The following is a 20944-nucleotide window of genomic DNA, read 5'->3' as shown; positions in this document are numbered from 1 at the left end:
TTCTGGCAAGTGTGTTCTGTTACAAGGCTGTCTGCTTTTGGGCATCACATGAGGTCTTCTGTTAGTGTTTCAGAACAGACCCTGCTAGTATGGGAATACCCAGGCACCTTAGGGCACCCTTGTCTAGCTTTACACAGTAATGGAGGGAAAATGCTGGGTAGAGGTGTGGGTGTGTCCGTACTGCAAGTGAAGCAGCCCTTGAGGTTCCCGATACAATGTGCCACCACCTAAGCCAGTTACTGAGAGTTTGGGGCAGGGAGGATCATGACCACTGCCAGTGGCACATCTCACGAAGCCCAGAGGAGGAGATTCTGCAGGCTGGCAGCTGCCTCCTGGGCTGTGTCAGGTACAGGGGCTTGAGAGGGATGCTGATTGGTTTTTTGCCTAAGCTGAGAGGGGAGGGTGGCTACTGTGGCCGAGCTCCATCCTGTTCTATTGAGCCTTGCACTCTGGAGCATCCTCATTGGGATGCAGGACTGGCATGGGCAACTTTACTGAGTCTGTCTAAAGGGCAGGGTCAAACTGAACCCCAGGAGTCCCCTCTTGCCCACAGACACTGCTGTTTTGAGTGGAAGGCCCACAGTCTCACTGCCAAATTTTGAGGTTTCTCTTCCTCGTGTTTTGAGCCAAGGACCAGGTCTGGAGTAGAGAGTGGTTTTGTGCTGTCTGAATGGTCCTCCAGGTCCTCAGGGAGCTTTCGTGTGTCCTCTGCTGAGGACAGCGGATACAGACACAGTGTTGGAAGGAGCATCAGCTTCACACACTGCAAAGGGATCATTCTCAGGCTGTGACAGAGGGCATGACCAGCTGTGTCCCCACACAACAGGAGATGCAAGTAGATTTTGAGTTATAGACCTGCTTTGTTGCAGGGGTTTTGTGGGAGTGAATCTTTTCTAGAGAAATAAAACCACCAGGCACCGTGGCTCTCTCTATAAGGGAGTTTATTGTTTGCCAGATAAGAACAATCTGGAGGTCTATCAAGAAGGAAATTATTATGTCAGTCCCAGCACATCTGTGCTGTGGAATATTTCGCAGTCATCTAGAAGGACATGTTAACTAGTTAGATAGTGATCCAGAGAGTTTAATGGCATTCTATTAAGTCAGGAAGGCAAACTTCAGAGAAACAAGTATTATACACTCGATCACAGCGTTTTAAAGATTGTAATGGAGCAAAATAAAAATCCTTGTCTTTATATTTAAATACATACAGTAAAGGGGTGCAGGTCTCAAACCAGGGTAGAAGGAGGGAGATGGGGCTGGAGAAACAAGAAAACAAAAGTCATTAAAAAATGGACAGAAAGCATTAAATGAAGTTAAGTAAAGTTTTAAGGTATCCAGCGCTCTGTATTAGGATTGCAAATTTCTACGTTTGCATTTGCAAGTGAGTGAATGAGAGGGGAGTCAGGAGAAATGGGAAGGCGTTGACATAATTGGATGTGAAAGTGTGGCCACTTTTCACTCTGCTCCAGCTTGCCTAAGCACCAACACGACACACACACACATGCTAACTTGGTAACGCTCCGAAGGGATAAGAAAGCAATGGCTGGTGAAATTGTTCATGTTATCAAGTCACTACTAGAATAATCTAGAAGTGCCATTTGGGGCCCTGTTCTTAATGGTCAGCCAGTAAACTCTTGGCCAAGTCAAAGCCAGACTCGAATATCCTCATTCTGATCTGTAAGAGCAAGGACGTCTCAGCTAAAAATTTAACAGGCAAACTTTGCAGCCAAATCCCACATGAACATTCATTTGCTGTCACAGTTAGGTTCACTGGGTGGGACAAGCAGTGGTATGAGAGAACACAGTAATCATGGTGCATGGACTATGTCCAGTCTGAGCATTTTCACATCAGAATGAAGTTGGTAACCAACAGCTTTGTGCGCCCACCCTAGTAATTAAGCCTTGAGCAGGGAGCTGAAACACCAACGTCACCATCTAAGAACCATCTTTCTTTACTACCTGCTATTTAAAATGGCATGCAAAGAAGAGACTGTGGTCCGGGGCTTCTCCTTGTTCTCTGGTTTAGGAGTAGCAGACGTCGGGAGTCGAGGAGTCTGGGGTTGGCGCCAGAGTGCAGCAGCAGGCTGGTTTCTCTGCGCTGTCTGACCAGTGTCGAAAGGTCCCGTGGTAGGCTGTGTGTCCTTGGGCTGCCCGCCTCAAGGCCCTTTACCATGTGAAGCCTCCCAGAGATGTCCTTGAGAAGAACTGAAGCAGTGGGAACTCAGCACATGAGGTACTATTATCAGCTCTCATGTCCCGAAATGCTGCAGATGAATCCTTTGACAATAACGTTCCCACTAAGCCCCCACAGATGCTCCTTGCAAAAGAGAATATACCCTCAGCAACTCCTGGAGGCCCCCAAAAGGGGAGGAGGGCCTGTGGAAGGATCTTCAAAGGTTAGATTTTTTAAAAATTTAAATAATAGTCATATATATATTGCAGAGAGCTCTGTACAAAGCAAGCATGTTTGAAGATGCTCACAGGATACCCAAGAACACACACACAGGACCAGGGGACATCAGAGGTAAACAAGAATCTGGGCTTGGTTGCATGTCTGTAATCCCAGCATTCAGGAGGCAGAGGCCAGAAGATCCTGAGTTTGACGCCAACTTGGGCTACATAGATTCCCATCTAGAAAAACAAAACAAAGAAAGAAAGAAAAAAGAAAGATGCAAACGTGTCATTTACCAGGGGTTTCTTAACCCTGCAGGTCATTGCAGGCAGGGACCAGAGCAGCAAACACCAATCCCTGTGGAGTAGTATCTAGCCCTACAAATGCATCTCACCCTGAAGTTGCTCTCTGGGGGTGAGTGGCAAATTCCCCTGCAATCTGACTTCTGACCCTTCGTCTCGTGTAGTGTCTACTTCAGTTTAACTTCTTTGTAATATTTCAGTCTCACTGTCAGGTGTCAAGTGCATAGCTGTTGCCCAGGGATCCCCACTTATTTCAGGGTGGGACTTCCTCTCCACACACAGGAGGCCTGGACTGGGACCTGAGTCCTGAAGGGATCATGAGGCAGCTCCAGGCTACACAGAGCAGAAAACCTGAGGGGAGACAGGGCAGGGGAACCCCAGCTCTGCTGCATCCTGTCTGTACTGGAGGATGACTTCAGCAATGTAAACCCCAGTTTCCTGGCTACGACCACGAGCTGGGGAATCAGATGCAGTGCACGGCACAGTTTCTGTGTTCTTTCGCTGGTTTATCACCTGGTGTAAAAGTGGGAGCAAGCCGGCTCCCACGGGGGTGGGGCACGGGGACAGTGAAACACCTTATTAAACACATGCGGGGAGGGGAGTACTTGGGAGGGACTTTTGAAGTGCCATGAGTCATCACACATTGGGGCTAGAGAGAGGGAACTGGGGTACCTCGGCCCACCTTTGCCCATTGGCTTACCTCTGTGGCTGCCAGCCTCGTTGCTGTTTATTTTACAAAGAACCAAATGAAACCCAGCAGGCAGACCATTGCTGGCTGGTCCACAGTGACCCGCAGTGCCGCTCCCCTCTCCAGCCAGAAATCGCAGCGCTTGGTGGAGCAGATCTCTTTGATCAGCCGCCAGAGGATTCGCTGGTGGAGCTTACTATCCTGCTTCTCCCGGGAGAACTCAGCCTGGTTGGCCGCCTGGGTGGCGTTGATGCAGCTGGTCACCAGCATCTCCTTGGTCACGTTGGCGTCAGAGCAGCCTTCATAGTAGATCCCATCTGGGAACTGCCAGTAGTTGGCCGCGTAGTACCTGTTGCCCTCTGCTCCGAAGTCGATGTCCAACTTTCGCCCTTGCTTGATGAAGGCTCCCGGGCGGTTCTCAGCCACGCGGGCTTCGGTGATCTGGCCGCTGCTGGGCAGAGCCTTCCGGTTCCACTTGAACCTGTGCTTTATGCCCCTCGCCTTGACTGTGGAGAAGTGGCTGACAAGCAGCATGCAGAAGATGGCCAGTCCCCATGTGCCCAGGCGGTTCGTCATGGTGTGAGAATCTGCAAGGGAAAGGCTGGGCCGTCACCCTCCCCACAGGCCTCCGTCTCCCACCCTCCAAGAGGTGACAGATTTTAGAGGAAGCCTCAGCTCATAATGATGTCTCAAGCACAGGCTGCCCAGGGCCAACTTCGCTGGCAGCTTTCTGTTTTGCCCAGGGATTTCTCCACTTGGTCTGATCTTTGCTGTTTGGGGCAGATGAGAAGATTAGAAAGCTGTTGACCATGCATAGGAAAACAGATGCACAATGAAGGCAGCTTTTCCTTGTGTTGCCCAGGTCTTTCAAGGCAACGACCCCTGGGAGGCAAGAGTTGGAACCAAAGGGCCCGATCAGGGCTGTCTTTTCAGTATCCTCACTTTCTGTTGCCCTGAGGTGGCACTGTTCCATTATGGTCCCCTTTCTGCTCTAAGACATGGCTGCTGATTCTAAAGAGATCAGTGAGAGGAGGATGGACATGCAGCCAGGGGCCCCCGCCTCCTCCATCACCATCAAAATGTGCTGTTGGCAACTTCTCCAATCTCACCCAGGGGACAATGTGCCCTCTACTCATCCTAATAGCTTCTAGTCACACACTTATTAAGTGTTAGCCACTACGTCAAGCCCTTCTGTGATATCTAACTTTCACAAGGAGAAAGTACTTTATCCAGTTTTTATAAGAAGTTGCTCTGGGATTCAGAGATACCAAGTAATTTGCCCAAAGCTGCACTGGAATAGGTGGCCAGTTTGAATTCAGCGTTGATTCTGAGAGCACACACCACTAACTGCCCCAATGCCTGTGAGGAAGTCAGGGGCAGGTGCTGCTGATGGTTTGTGTTGCTGGGGACACGATGGCCCCTAAACCAAACAGAAATCAGGGCTGGTGAGGGATTTCAAGAGACATTAGAGCAGAGGTTCTCAATCTGTGGGTCCAGACCCCCTTGGGGGCTCACATTTCAGATAAACTGTGTCTCACTTATTTACATTACATTTCACAACAGTAGCAACATTACAGTTGTGAAGTAGCAACAAAATAATTGTATGGTTGGGGGGTCACCACAACACGAGGAACCGTATTAAAGGGTCCCAGCGTTAAGCAGGTTGAGAACCACTGCATTAGAGGAAAGGGATGTTAGTTAGCAAGACTTGGGAGACTGCCAAGATTATCCCAGGGTCCAAAGAGCTGCTGATCTCGGGGACTTTCCCTCGTCCCTGTCATCTCCAGCTGTATCAGCTGTGACGTCTTGCTCCTGAAGTTAGTTACTGTGGAAATCCACCCTGAATGCCAGCACCAGAGTACTCCAGCACCAATCCCTTTGTCAATCCTGACCAGGGACATAGATTCCTACAGCACAATGGGGCGGGACTGTCACCTAGATGAAGATTGACTGCGGGTCCCTGGAGCACCACAGCAAGCATGCCTCCCCCGCTCTCTGCAGCATCCCTAGACAGGCCCGATGCTCCTGTTAGGCTGTGTAACTCTGGGGGTAACACTGATGCTTATTTTACAAACAAAAACAAAAGAAGACCCAAGCTCATCCCAGCCTACGAGCATACCCTGTCACTTCTGGAGGACGCAGAGGGGCTTCACTGCCCCATCCCCGTGGGCACTGCCGGTCTCAGCCCTTGGTTGGCTAAAGTACCCAGCCTCTAGCACCTCCCACCCCAATCACAACGAACTCAAACCATCTTTTCCCCAAAGAGGACCAAGTATGAAGTAAATATTTATTGATCTTCCGATAGGGGCTGCACCCCCATGTTATCAGACCACATCGTGGTAGGAGAAATCTTTAAGAGTAATATCATGGAAGAATTCTAAGAGTGAGTCAAATATTTTTAAAAAATATTTTTAAAATATTTTTAAAAGCACAGATTTCTTGAGAAAGGACTTAGCTTTCACAGATAAGGGCTTAAAAGCAAATTCCCGCCAGTTAGCCCTGAAGCAGCGTTTCCCAGTAGCATCAGAATGCAGGGGCCGCTAGGCATGAGGTGCTCATAGCTTCCCTGCCTGGGATCCCGAGGCAGGAAGGGAAGTCACAAGCCACCGCTGGGTCTGGGAAAACCCTGCCACATACCTCAGTTCTCTGCTACTGTGACCTCTGGAGCCTGGAGACCGGCACTGCTCCGGAACACTTTCTCCAGGCCACCACTCAGCTATATAGGCGCTGCTGGGGGGAGGGGGCCTCTCTACCGCCCTCCAAACAGGGCAGCCCTTCCCTCCGCGGCAGGACCAATCAAGGGCTCCCGGGTCACTCCTCCATCCTGGAAGACTGGAGCTTCTCGTTACTCTTCACTGATGAAACCACGTGAAGATCTTGAAGTTAAGAAGGACCTGAGAACAATACTCAGAACTACAGCTTGGGCGTCTTCCATTGCCCGCATTCAAGGCGACTTAAGGAAGCCTTGCTGGACACATCTGTTGTCCTGCCCCTTAAGACAAGCCTCTAGTGGCCGGGGGGACCTTTTTCAAGCAGCCTCTAAGGGAAGAAGCAATTAAGAAGGACTGGCATTTGCCTGCATTCTCATGCCCTGTAACTGGAGTCCATCAAGGTGGAGGAGTTGCTAGGCTTCTCCTGGTTAGATGGACAAGCAGGACTGAGTGAGCAGAGAGACAGACTTGAGGACTTCGCAGGACTTTGGGCTGTTTGGGGTCCCTAGGGATACTTAAGGGTCAAGGTTAGCCCCAAGGCCAATAGATTCCAGACCTGTGAGAACTGGGGAGGTAGAGCTAGATGGAGCAGAAAGCAACAGTGCACAGATGATGACTGAAAGTCTATTTCCTGGGGGCCTTTACTACCTGAGAGGCTCAGGCACAGTGAGGGGTTAAATCATGCCTCCAGCCCACGGCGGGAGGCTCACAGGTAGGGGTGACTGTCCCAAGGCCTTAAACACTGGAACTTTCCGGAGTGCTCACTACAGAAAAGCAAAATTGACAGCGAGTTCTGTAGGTAAGGATAGGTAAGGTTGCCTGTAAACAGTGCAGTCTTCAGTGTCATCCCACTGCTGTTCACTGCGTCTGCAGTTCTGGGCGCCTTTGCAAACTAAATTAAGCTGTCTTCCCTGTAATAACCAGCAGATGGCGCCAGAAGAGCGTGCAAAGAGTTCTGCCTGGCGGTGACTTTAGGCTGTCGCAGCAGAACGACTGTAGCTGGATTGAGGATTTCCAGCTGCGCCCCCCCCCCTTACCTTTGTTTGACTTTAAAAAATTGTTTCATTTCTTCTTTTAAAAAATGTTTGCATTTCTTTGTAGACTTACCAACTCTGTGCACGTGAACACACACGACACACACACACACACACACACACACACACACACACACACACACACACACCCCGCAGTAATCCTTGTGTAGATTATTTGCAAAATACAGAGAAACAAAAAACAAACAGGCTGGTGGTGGTGGTGCAGGCCTTTAATCCCAACACTAGGGAGGCAGAGGCAGGAGGATCTCTGTGTGTTTGAGGACAGCCTGGGTTACAGGGTGAGAGATCCAGGACAGGCTTGAAAGATACACAGAGAAACCCTGTCTCGAAAAACCAACAAAGAAAAAACAAGCAAACAAACAAAAAACCCACTTCTAATATTTTACTACCCAAAGACATCTATCACTGAAAATTTGTTGGTTATATACATACGTAAGGACATAATTAGGGTTTGCTGCAGAAGGACCCAGAATCTTCTAGTCTTACCGAAACTCTGTACTAGCTGGGTCACAGGCTTGCACAGCTCCAAGGCCACTTAGCCTGGCAGCAGTGGAGCCTGGAGCCTCACCCCTCCACACAGAGTCTGTGTACTGTCCCCGCCGCCGCTGCCCACCCCCTCGGCTCTCCATTCCTTTTCTGAGCAGGGCTTTGGCCGAGTAGGAGGCAACATCCAAATGAAGAGACTGCAGATTCCTCTTGATAGTGAACAAAGGGCTGTTCTCAAAGACACCCAGAAGTGTGGAGGACAGAACATGCTGGAGAAGAAGGAGGAGTCTGCAAGCAGCCAACAAGACAGGGAAAGTGTGCGAGGCAGCTGCTGGAGCCGCACAGCCAGCCCTGCCTCACAGACGGCCGTCCGTCCAGCTCTAAAGGGTGGGAAACAAGTGAGAAAGAGGGAGGCGTCTTTCCCGAAGCAGAGAGACCAGGGCCTCAGGTCTCCCCACCCTGACAGTGATGGGCAGGCTACCAGGGTGTAATGGGCCACCCCTGGGGTGTGGGTGTTCGGGACCCCCGGGACTATGGCACATGTCTTGTCAATACACAAATACCAGCCACTTAAGTGTGTTGAAAAGAAGTGACAGGGAAGAGGGGAAACTCCAGTGTGCACAATGGGTCTTCATTCGATAAATTCCTCATTTTGATTAGATCTTGGATTAGTTGAGAACACTTAGTAAAGACAGTGACCATCAAGGCACAATCTGTGATGTCAAATAAACTCTACTTCAAAAGGTTTCTGTGTAAGAAGATCATTCCCGCATACGTGCCAAGGAATGGGTTAGCCAAGTTCCATCACTAATGCAGCCAGGAAGGAAGGGAGGGAGGGAGGGAGGGAGGGAGGGAGGAAGGAAGGAAGGAAAGAAGGAAGGAAAAGAGAGAGGCAGGAGGGAGGGAATGAGGGAGGGAGGGAAGGAGAGAGAGAGATCCTAGTCTCCAAGATGAGGGGGGACTTTAAGAGATCATGAAGGAAGAGTCCCCGCCAGTGAAGTTAGTGCCCTTGTAGAGAGCCTGAGAAGCCCCTCATTGCTTTCGCCAAGGGAAACAAGCAAGAGACAGTTGACTACAAACCAGGGAGCAGGCACTTACCTGCTGTCACCTTCACTGAGAACTTTTTTGTTGTGCTTAATTTCGATGGTCAAATTGATTGGCTTGAGAAACACTCAAGGGGTTGGTGAAGTCACCTCTGGGGTGTCTGAGAGTGTTTCCGATGCTGCTCAGATCCCGAGGGCTCTGACCTACTGACTGGACTCAGCCTTTGGTGGACTCACGTTATAGCGGGAGGTGGGATGATACAAGGCAGGCCTGGTTGGAAGAAGAGTCCTGGAGAGCTCCACCTTGCCTTGGCCACTTCCTGCTTGGCCCCCTTCTCTCTTCCTGTCTCTTCCTGTGAGGTGAGGATGGAGCTGTGGTACAGCAAATCCTCCAAACTGTCACATCCCCGCCCGGGAAGAGAGAGGGAAGCTGGTGAAGACCTGGGAACTGATCAAAACTTACAAGTCTCAGAAAGCTGAAACCTAAAGGAGCTACCAGCATCACCCCCCACCCCCCCAACGAGATGCAACTGGTAGGGGACACGTTACCTGCCACCAGCTTTCACCGTGCAGGGAACTCCAGGGACGCAGCTGCCCCAGCTGTCACCTGTGTCTGGATGGGCTTCAGGGTGATGCAGCCGCCTTTCAGCCAGTCACGTATGCTCCTTACTCACCAGTAAACTCACTGGTGCACTGAGCTGGGCTTGAGTGGAGCTGCTTCTTGAGTCTATCATCAGTGACCTCTCTGTTGTGAACAGACATTCACTTGTGCCTCCTTGGGAAAAGTCACATAACACAATTGGCACATGAACAGGGACGACAGAACCAAAGACGAGTAGAGAAGCGGCTTCGAGAAGCTCAGAAGGGGTCGGAGCATGCCTAAACCCCAGATTTTCTCATCCGGAGAGTGGCGGGGAGTTTGGTTGCCCCCTGGCCTTGCCCAGGCAGACCCCAGCAGACAGGCTTCCCCGGTGAGTGCTGATGTGCCCCGATGCACATAGCAACTGATAAGCTCATGCGTCTCCAAGGCTACAGGGACTGGTTGCCAGGTCAGATAAGAAGTCCTTATGAGCACTGGATTTATATGGGTTGGACTTCCTATATGACTTCATAAAGTTCCTTCTGGCTCCTGTTACCCCTGAGTATGCAGATGAAGCACCCTCGATGTTCTTGCCCCAGTGACATACACCACATGAATCCTACCGCCATTCTTCCTAGGGTGTAAATGTCCCTGGTCTGTTCCAGTCTCCCCGGTGTTCTTACTGGCAGTCCTTTGGGATCCCCTTTGGTCCCACCCATGCTAGACCTCCCTGGGTCGAGCTAGTGCTCATTAGGCTGACCATGCCAGACAGATGAAGCCGGGTTCGGATGAAGCGGGCCTCAAGCCAGGCAGCCCTGTATTGGGAAGGAGTAGCTGCATGGCCCTTGCATTGGGGAGGGGTGGCTGCATGGCCCTGCATTGGGGAGGGCTGGCTGCATGGCCCCTGCACTGGGGAGGGCTGGTCGCATGGCCCCTGCACTGGGGAGGGGTGGCTGCATGGCCCCTGCACTGGGGAGGGGTGGCTGCATGGCCCCTGCACTGGGGAGGGCTGGCTGCATGGCCCCTGCACTGGGGAGGGCTGGCTGCATGGCCCCTGCACTGGGGAGGGCTGGCTGCATGGCCCCTGCACTGGGGAGGGCTGGCTGCATGGCCCCTGCACTGGGGAGGGCTGGCTGCATGGCCCCTGCACTGGGGAGGGCTGGCTGCATGGCCCCTGCACTGGGGAGGGCTGGCTGCATGGCCCCTGCACTGGGGCGGAACAACTGCACGGTCCTGCTTTGTGTGCTGACATACACAGCCAAGGCCAATCTGTATGAGATGGAGCACCAAGGAGCAGGCAGTCCCCCAAGGCTCTTTGCCCATGTGGTGTGAGATAATGCACCTCCTTGAGGTGGCGGTAGTCGAATGCTCCTTGAGACGAGTGATAGGACATGCAACCAATTCTAAGCTGTCAGAGAATGGGTGCCCTTGTGGGGAGTCTTAGTGACTTAGCTACCATGTGACTATGGGGGTGCCCCTCGAGCCTCCGGGGAACCAGAGAATATATTGTAACCCCTATAGTATCACATATGGGACTGAAAGCAGACTGTGGCATCAGGTACATGGTTTGTGTTGTGGGTAATGAGACATGTAAACAAGTCTGAGCTGTTTTCCCAGAAAGAACTCGCCTGTGTAAGGGGGGAAGGTTTACAATGGGGAAAAGATGGACGTGCCTACACACTCACCTCCAATTTGTCAAGGAAAGTAGAAGTGGGGAGATGGAGACGCTGACTTCCTGTTTCTCATAGCGAGCAGGGTGCAACAAGAGAATACGAATTAGATCTATGCTAAAGAGCCCTTCCTGGGGTCCAAAACTTGGAGCCTGGGGGGAAGAGTTGATAACAAGGAGGAAAAGAACAAGGTGAAGACAATAAAAGATACCCTTTGTGAGTGACCTTTTATACAAAGGAAGGGAATATCCATGGTCCAGCATGTAGGTGGAACCTTAATAATGACCCTGTACCAAACAGTGTGTAATCAGGGAATGCTCAGTGTCCAAACTGCTTGGGCTGGAAGGGCTTTTAAACAAGTTCTGAAAGCATCACAGCCTGGTCTGTGAGGCCAAGGGATGTGGGGCCCTGAGCTGGGCTGAGCTCTACTGATACCGTCAACAGGGAGGAGACAGCCAACAGCCAGCCCCGCTGTAGCAGCAGGAGCAAGGAACGAGAAGTCAGGTGGCTCATGCAAGGTGACTGATGTGGAGAGCTGGAAAGGGTGCTGGCTTCCGTCCATGCTGCCGTACCCAAGATTGTCCTTTAGACAAAACAGCTGACAGACATGATGAGCTCGTGCTGTATTGGACATTTGCTAGCAGTGTTTTCTTGGTATCCCCTTAGCTGCCCAAGATCACTGGAATGGATGACAGTGGGCCCTTAGAGATCTTGTCCATCCTCCGTAAGAAGATTACACTGTATAATGCGAGATGTTTTATGTCTTACAGATTTTTTTCTTCTGATTTTTTGAGCTAAGGTCTCATCACGTAGCTTTGGCTGGCCTGGAACTCACTGTGTAGGCCAGGTTGGCCTGCCTCCTGAGTGCTGGCATTAAAGGCATGCCACCACAACTGGCAGTCTTACAGATTTTGAAAAGCATCTGAAAGGACAGTAAAAAAAAAAAAAAAAGGAGCTGACGAGTTTAAATGAAGACTCGTGTGAGTGGGAAGGGAGATTCTTAGGAGTTGTTGGCCAGGGAGGCTCTCAAGCTCTCATAAATTATAATAGCTGTTGCCACTGTGGTTGGCTGCATGCCAGAACTAGATGGTAAGCACCTATTGCTAAAGGCATTGTACACTTTGGATTGTACACATTGTACACTTTGGATATGGGGAAATCAAGATGGGGGTGGACTGAAAGTTCCCTCCATGCTGGCTGGCTTTGATAGCGCCAGAAAGTCCCATGTGGGCTGCTGGGGGAGAACTGTCACCAACTGTCTTCCTTGGCTATATTGACTTTAGGTCTACAATGACCACACGCCAAGCAAGATTGCTCATTGGTACAACAGCTGTCAGGGTGTAACCAACTGCTTTCCAGTTGGATTTTAAGGCCCAGCCCACAAGAAGGGTCATACAGCTGCCTTAGTCAGCCACACTCCTGTAGGCAAACCCTCTAACAGCCTCTGAAAATTCACTGGTCACTAAGTAGACTTGAGTGGAATACTTTCTTTAGTCTGTCATTGTGGCCTTTTGGGGGTGAATAGCTATTTGTTCACACCTCCTTAGGAAAAATCACACAACAGTGGTCAATAAAGACTTCATGGATGGCATCCTCTCAAACTGTGAGGAAAATAAACCCTCCTCCCTCCTCTGTGCCAGGTGTTTGGTCACAGTGACGATAAAGTGACTAACACATTCCCACCCACAAAGACTCCGGTACTTCGTCTTAGAAGCACTGTGATATGCAGCCAGGAGTACTAAAGGCTGCTACTCATCTCATGTAGGAAGGAGCAGGTGCTTGGGAGGTAGACTTTGATTCTAGGGAAAAGAGTGGAGACTTAGAAAGCAGAACCAGAGTGGGCATTGTGTTTTAAGGCAACCTCTGGGCTGTCCAGACATGAATGGACCAGGAAAGGGTGGAGACTCCTAGCTGAGAGTTGGAAGGTTAGAGGAGGGGCAGACAATGCCATGCTCCTCCATCAGTTTAGAATTCCTTGTCCTGTGTTTCTCATTGTCTCTGAGAATTTTGAAAGCCTGATTGAGACTGGCCTTGAACTTGAGATTCTCTTGACTCAGACCTCTTGAGTGATGGGCTGACAACTTGATCTGTAGTTTGTGTTGAATAAAATAAGGACATGACTGCCCCCAGGTATGGTTGAGGAGAAGGTTTTTATTGTAGATACGAGGGAGAGAACAGCCAGAGGCATTTGGAAGACTGAACATGGCCAGCAGGATAGACTGGGCCATAGCGGGCAGGGAGAGGGAGGCAGAGAGGAAGAAAAGAGAGGAAGTCAAGCGAGTGGACCAGGAAAAGGAGAAGAACCAAGAGAATGAGAACAAAGAGCCCAAGGGAACTTGTGGCAAAAACGGCTGGGTTATATAGGAAAGAGAAGCTGGGGGAAGCGGAGTTAGGGGCTGGAGAGGTTTAGGGCTGGGGCAGGGTGAGAAGTGCCGAGGGAACCAGGACTCTGTAACAGGTACTCGTGATGCTGAGGGAGTCTCATGGCCACCATCATCATCCTGGGTGGTCATTACTCTCTGGAAGGTCTTCAGGTGCTGGCCATGAGCTCTGCCTACAGCCACCCCAGTTATCACTTTAGAGGAGGGTATTTGCCTTTGCTCCCTCCTGGGAAGAACCCTCTGCCTTACACAGACACTGCTGTGCCTTCTGGGCATCTCTGGGAGGCCACAGTTGACAATGACAGTTCCCACATCCACGTAGAAGTGTCACAAGTTCTATCTTCAGGACTGCCACAATGAAGGCTTATCAAATACTGTTGGGCACATACATTTGGGAGGGCAGAGTTCCATGTACACCCTTCCCCTGAAATAGTATAAAGCATTGTAAGTTTGCAATGGCTGCTTTGAATGCACAGGCATGTGTTAACATGTTCATTGTTGACCTACCAGAATCACTAATGAAGTATTTTGGGCTGGAAAAGCAACTGGCAAAGAATAAGAGAGGTTGGTGCCAGCGATTGGATCTGTGATAACCTTTGGTCTCAAATCAAAGCTCTCTATGCTGGTTAGCTTTGGTGGAGAAAGCAATTACCAAGCTGCAGAGCTGGACAGAAAAATGCCAAGGCGGTCACTGCTTGGGACTAGATCTGGCAAGAAATAGAAATTAGGGACTCAATATTTCAAGTGCTCTTACTAAAGTATAACATACACAAATACAAAATTTAGTCATTTTTTTTTTTTAACAAACTGTATCCCTCTAAGTATGCAGAATATTATTCCTAGCACTCAGGTCCTCAATGGTACCTAATGTCTTGACTTCTAATGTCAGGCTAGACTTCCCTGTCTTTTGTATGGAATATAGATGAAATCACATGGTAGGCTCTCCTTTATGGCTGGCTTCTTTTGCTCGACATCATGTGTGTGAGATTCACCAACATTGTTATCTTAGAGACATGAACTTTGGATTCTCATTGTTGGTATTTAGTTATATACACAGACCACAATCTACTTGTCTGTTCCTCTTCTGTGAATGAATCTATTGCTAATGAAAATTCTTCTGTAAGGTCTCTTGGTAAACAGAGTTTCCATTTCTGTTGGGCAAATACTCAGGAGTGGAATTCTGGCCACTGGTGCGGCACCTGGTGTACCCTTAAGGCGACACCCACTTCCAACATGGACGGCCTCAATGTAAAGGATTGTCTAAATCCTCATTTCACTCTAACTGCCGCATGAGAAGATGTCAGATTTTGCATCTGGATATGAACCACCAGTCAGTGGAAGTGACAAGCAGATGTGAGGGTACACATGGGGAGGAGCACCAGGATGAAAGTCACTGCAGGAAAGGCCACATTATCCCAGACACAACTCAAGATGGGGCGGCACATTCCCGAGAGATTCAGCAAGGCCCAGAGGAGAGGGAGCAGGTGAGGATGAGTGAGGAGGATTGCATCGTGGGCTTCTGAGAAGCTGAGCCCCAAGGGAAGCCTCCTCTTGCAATACCTGGCATTCACATAGCCCAGGCTTGCCAAACATCTTAAGTGTGATAAGGGTACGCCTTCGCTCACCTGCATAATTTCCTTGTGAGGTAGAGAAGCAACATCTGGACAGAATGAGAAGTCGGGAGGGGGAAAACATCAAGTTTCCACCAGGTGGAAGGAAGGTGAGGAGATAGTCACTACGAGGGTCACTAAGAATGAGTGGAGGAGGTGGTGTTGGACTTGTGAGGTTCCTGAAGCAACCTCCACAGCCCCAGAGCTCACACCATCCATGCCTTCATGGTCCAGAGCTTGACCTCAGAAAAACATTAGCTGGACTCTGAATGAAATTTGGTCCATGCACATTCAAGAACCTGTTTCTACTTTCTTCATGACCCTGCTTTCAGCTGTGAAGCCTCCAAGGGGTCATTATTCGGTTTAGTAAGCTGGTATATGGAGAAAGGGTCTTCAGACTGGATGGTGAGAAAAGACCAGTGCTTGTGGTCTTCCCTTTCATTGAGTTCTCTGGTCCATGAGTCCACAATGGGCCAGGGGAGATGCCACACAGCAAAGAGGGCCTTGAGGCTTGGGAATCTTCCAAGTGGTTTCCTTCTACATTGAAGCTGGGGCCTTGGAAAGGTGAGCTTTATTATGAAGCTGAATGGATGGCTCCAGCATGTAAGGACACATCCCTTGCCTGAGTGGCGATGGTGAACAGGGTGGTAGGTATGACCACAGGGTGGGCTTTGTATTGTGAAGGCAGAGGACCTTGCCAGCTTTCCACAGCTCCCACTGAATTACAGCCAACACTCACTGCTTCATGTTAACTCGTAATTAGTCCAGCTTTATGCCAGGACTGTTTGCCACATTATCTGTGTGGGAGGAACACTATCTGGCTTAGAGTTTTTGCATCTTCACAGACATCAGCCAAACTAAATTAATTTGGTTGAACATGAAACTTTTCACTTGGTGCCAGACATCGTGGTGCAGGGATTGAGCTATATACAGAATGGAAACGTTTACATTTATCCTTCAGTGGGCACAAGCAGGTGGCACCCTTGGCAATCCTAAAGTGAACACTGAGCAGTGACTTCTATCTGTGCAAGGGCACAGAGTATACCAGATAGCAGTATCTTCGGTAGAGACCTGGGAGAGATCCCAGAAAGCCCACACAGTTCTGAGAATGTCTTAGGACTTGCACAAAATGACAGGCACACTACTCAGATGCTTACAAAGAGATGGTGTCAACTGAATCGTGTCCTCACAGAACATATAGGTTGAGATTCTAACTCCTAGTACCTCAGAATGTGACTGTAATTGGAGACTGGGTTCGTAAAGAGAGATTAAGTGGTTAGGATGAGGTCATATGTATGAGCCATAATCCAAACACAGCCCAAGTCCTTATAAGGAGAGACGACTATGACACAGACATGCACAGAGGGAAGCCTTCTGCAGGGAGAAGGTGACCTCTGTACCAGATTCCTGAGCACCACTGTAAACTAATGACAAAGGGTTTCCATAGTACACTTCTGGGAGAACTTATATTTGGGGCAAGTGATAGATGGGTGTTCCTGGATGTCAGCTTTTTACATTGGAGACCATGGTGAGGACCTGATAAGGCCATACCTGACAAGAGCAAGGCACAGAGACTAGACAGGACCCTTGAAGGCAGTGGGCCTGGATTATATGTGCTCTGAGGGGATTGGAAGTAATAATTGCTAATGTCCCCTCTACAGGAGCAATGTCTGTTCACTGTAAAAACAAAACAAAACAAGCAAACAAACAAAAAAACCAGAGCTCTCCTGAGAAACAGAGATTCACTATGAGGAACTGGGTCATGTAATGATGGAGGCTTAGAAGTCCCGTGATCTGTTCTCTGCTAGCTGAAGAAATAGAAATCACCCTCTAGCAGTAACTGAAAGATTGGTATCAGATCAGGACACCCCAAGACCAGGTTCTCAGCACAAAGGAGATTTATCTGTCCCAGAGGGACAGAGGGCAGAGAGTAAGAGACAAAGACATGAGATAAGGATGAGGGAGGGAGGGAAGGGAACAGGGGGAGGCAGGAGTATATATGTCCTGGAGGACAAAGGACCGCCTCTGGCTAGAGAGGAGACAGATGTGGCTCATAGAAAAATGGCAGTTTATAAAGGCAAAGGGGGAAACCCCCTGTTAGGATGAGGTGTTTAATTTTAATTGCACATGTTAATTAGGTGAGCCAAAGGGGGCTTTTGATTGCGGGACTTCAATACTTTGAAAGCTGGACCTTGGTAGTCAGCCTCGGGAGGAGGAAGTGGCCAATAAGGGAATAGACACTGATGGCCAGCTTTAGGAATGTGATCTAACAGCTTTTAGCAAGGCCGAGGGGATGGGAGAGACGGGCAAGACCTGCCAGAGCCATGCCCATGCTCGAGCTGCCAGAGTCCCTTCATTAACCAACGCTGATAACATCATTTCTAGTACTTTCCCTGTGTATTTCATTTCTGTCTTCTAAAAAAATACATATACATCTATATATGTGTATTTACAGATTTGTACTTTGATTTTTTATAACATAATACACAAATTTAAAAAGTTAAAAATTAAAAAAATAACTTAAAAAGTATAAAAACTATATAATGTATATTATATTACATACAGTTCCCTTTTTTGTAGAGCTTTTCTTTTAGACTCAAAAGCAATACTAAGAAGATAGGGGCTGGGCGGTGGTGGCGCATGCCTTTAATCTCAGCACTCGGGAGGCAGAGCCAGGCGGATCTCTGTGAGTTCAAGGCCAGCCTGGGCTACCAAGTGAGCTCCAGGAAAGGCGCAAAGCTACACAGAGAAACCCTGTCTCGAAAAACCAAAAAAAAAAAAAGAAGAAGAAGATAGGGTAAGAAATTAATATAAACACAAGTTCTACCTCAGCCCTTTTTATCCAAGACATTTCACCAAATGGACTCATGGAGAGACCCCCTGGTCAGTAGAGGATCTATCAACAACATCTCTGGTCTGGACTCCTGTTTCATCTTCGGCCACCTCTCCTCTTGCCCTTTGGTGGACTCAGAACAAAACCAGTCAACACTGACTGTTTCATCAAATCTTGACCATTGAGTCCCTCCACGGCAGTCTGAGTCTCTTTGTGTGTTCAACCTCAACTAGAGGATTCCCTTTCAAGTATCCTGTGTGCCAGTCCAAGTTAACATGGATGTTTTTTTATTTCCCTAGATCTTGTGCCTTTGTCATGGACATCTTCTTCAGTGGCTTCTTTGTGGACTCCAATGACAAAGAGAATCCAACCTTCAGCAGGGTGTTGTGGTCCAGGTTCATTGCCATCCTCCTGACACTATCATAATCCTCCCATGTCCGTGCTCAGGACCCCTCTTTGGAGCCAAAGCCGTGGCCTGTAGCTAGGGTTTTCCTGCCTGGCCCACAGTCAGGACAAATCTCTGTCACCCGCCAGTCCCACAGCCGCTCAGACCCAACCAAGTAAACACATAGTGCTTACAAACTGTATGGCCATGGCAGGCTTCTTGCTAACTGTTCTTATATCTTAAATTAATCCATTTCTATAAATCTATACCTTGCCACATGGCTCGTGGCTTATGGGCATCTTCACATGCTGCTTGTCATGGTGGTGGCTGGCAGTGTCTCCCTCCTTAGCCTTCCACTTCCCAGAATTCTCTCAGTTCTCCTCTCTGTTAGTCCCGCCTATACTTCCTGTCTGGCCACTGGCCAATCAGTGTTTTATTTATTGACCAATCAGAGCAATTTGACATACAGACCATCCCACAGCAGTGGCTCTACTATTTCTTCGCTTTTTCTTTTAGTTTGTGGAGTTACTTAAGTAGCAAGTGTTTTTTGAAGCAGCTTTTAGTTGCTGTGAAACATTCTATCACATGTGTAGATTGTACAGGTGTTTTAAAACTTAAATTGTGCTTTACTGTAATGTTAAAATCAAATTGGCTCTGAAGGTCAGAGTTCAAGCGCTATCAGATTCTCTAGTGGGACCAAGTATGCTCTGGCCATCTGATCAATGGGATCCTAACAATCTGAGACACGTTGTCATGGTTTATACACTACACAAGACTCACATGTTGGAGGCTTGGTCCCTCTCTAGTGGATGCCATCATTGAGAGATGCCTGGGTCATGCCAACACCAACCGCATCAATGGGCTAATCCATTACTAAGTTCACACTGAATGGGCTCTTAGGAGGTAGGGCTTCCTTGGAGAAGGCAGGACCCTGGGGAGGCCTTTGGAGGGGTATCTTATTCCTGGCCCCTTCCTGTCTGTCTGTCTCTCTTTGCTTTCTGACCATGAGGTGAGCAGCCTGCCCCACAACATCCTTCCCACCATAATCTTTGCCATGGGACACCCACGACGACGACGACGACGGTGCCAAGTGACCGTGAACAGAAACTTCAGAAACCGAGTCAAACCAAACTTTTCCTCCATCAAACTGTCACCTGGTATTGTGACAGCGATGGAAAGTGTAACTAACTAACGTGGATACTCTAAGAAACTTCTGTAGCGCCGGCCACCTTCTAGAGGGTCACCAAGAAAGTCCCTGGGCAGGTGGGAAGTGACTGTCTAGGGTGGTTGAATTGGCTGGACGTTACCAGTGTGAAAATCTACAAATTTCTAGGTATGAAAGGTGCCTTGAGTGGACATGACACAACCAGTTCATCCTAAGGGAAAACTTCAAATTATTTTCATGGTTTGGGGCATTTGTAAGAAGTAATGTCGTTACTGTAAAAATCCTTCACTTTCTTTCCCATGGACAGGGACAGGGTTGCCTGTGGTATTAGCAGGGCTGAGAGGAAGAATTTAAAGGGAGGCTCCCAGCCTGTGCTCATCCCTCCTCTCTCTACCGTAATGCGCCTTGTGTAAGGGTCTGGAGTTCACAGATGTGGACACTCGGACACGCGAGGCTCACAGACCCAAGCTTTCTTTCAATCTCCTCGTTCCTTACAGCCGCACTTCAGCTATCTATAGGACACAGTCAAATATTCACATGGTGCAATCCACCCAGGAGAGAACAAACAGACGAGAGGCTGATGTGAGAGGTGGATATAAGAGGCCTGACCTTTGATTTCCAACATCCTTGGTACCTGGATATGGTTTTGGAAAAAGACAATGAGATAGGAGGAGAGGCTTGCAGGGGACTCTTTAAGCACTCAGTGTGTGACAACTTGGATCTGAGCACTTTGCTTTGGAGAAACCAGTGTCTCAGAAGAAGTGTGACCCGGGGCCGTGTGGGACAGCAATGGACCTCTGAGGTCTAATTCCCTACCCTATTGGGTTGTCAAAGTATCATGAGATGTTGGACCCAGAAGCAGCAGCTTGAAGAATCAGTCCTGGGCTCATGGGAAAAAGGGCAGAGGCCTCTTTCTGTTGAATGTTGACTTTGAGGCAGCCACCCCCGAAAGTCTCTGCCATAATTCTAAAGAAAATGACTATTTATTTCACATATAGCTCTTGAACCCCTCAGGCCTATATCCATCTTAGGGAACCCATGTGGCCCCAAATGCCACCTTCCTTGGTCCCTTGCAGGAACTGTGGGCAACCTACACAGAGCAAGCGAGTCTTCCAAAGGGTCAAGAAGACTGTGTGTGGTCTCGGGGTTAACAGACTGCAGAAGTGAGTGAAGTCTTAGAGAGCCTGCAGGGAAGTTAGAGACCAAAATGCCGCCATCTTAGAAACAAGGCCTAAGTGTTACTAGAGTTTTCCGCCTTGCCCACAGTCAGGACAAATCTCTGTCACCTGCCAGTCCCACAGCCGCTCAGACCCAACCAAGTAAACACAGAGACTTATTTTGCTTACAAACTGCATGGCCGTGGCAGGCTTCCTGCTAACTGTCCTTATCTTGCTAACTGTGCTTTTATCTTAAATTGATCCATTTCCATAAATCTATACCTTGCCACGTGGCTGGTGGCCCACCGGCATCTTCACATGCTGCTGGTCATGGCGGCGGCTGGCAGCGTCTCCTTCTGCCTTCCTGTCCTTTTATTTCTCCTCTCTGTTAGTCCTGCCTACACTTCCTGCCCAGCCACGACCAATCAGGTTTTATTTATTGACCAATCAAAGCAACTTGACATACAGACCATCCCCCAATACAGC

At 49.1% G+C, this 20944-nt stretch overlaps 1 protein-coding gene across 1 annotated transcript; it reads right to left on the bottom strand.

The window, feature by feature from the left end:
- Positions 1-924: 924 nt before the first annotated feature.
- Prnd (prion like protein doppel) lies at positions 925-9105 on the bottom strand. Its single transcript, XM_016002516.3, has 4 exons — positions 8733-9105; positions 6020-6857; positions 3395-3969; positions 925-2631 (listed from the first exon to the last, which is right to left on the bottom strand). The coding sequence occupies exon 3, from the start codon at positions 3956-3958 to the stop codon at positions 3422-3424; it is 537 nt and encodes a 178-aa protein (XP_015858002.1). The 5' UTR covers positions 3959-3969; positions 6020-6857; positions 8733-9105; the 3' UTR covers positions 925-2631; positions 3395-3421.
- Between the last annotated feature and the right edge of the window lie 11839 nt (positions 9106-20944).

This window comes from Peromyscus maniculatus, chromosome 4 (genome assembly GCF_049852395.1).
Source record: "Peromyscus maniculatus bairdii isolate BWxNUB_F1_BW_parent chromosome 4, HU_Pman_BW_mat_3.1, whole genome shotgun sequence".
Classification (NCBI taxonomy): domain Eukaryota; kingdom Metazoa; phylum Chordata; class Mammalia; order Rodentia; family Cricetidae; genus Peromyscus; species Peromyscus maniculatus.
The sequence above is the reverse complement of the archived record's forward strand: the minus strand, read 5'-3'. Positions and strand labels throughout refer to the sequence as shown.

Excerpts from the sequence above, each read along its gene's own strand:
- Prnd (XM_016002516.3), bottom strand. The coding sequence starts at position 3,958 with ATGACGAACCGCCTGGGCACATGGGGACTGGCCATCTTCTGCATGCTG.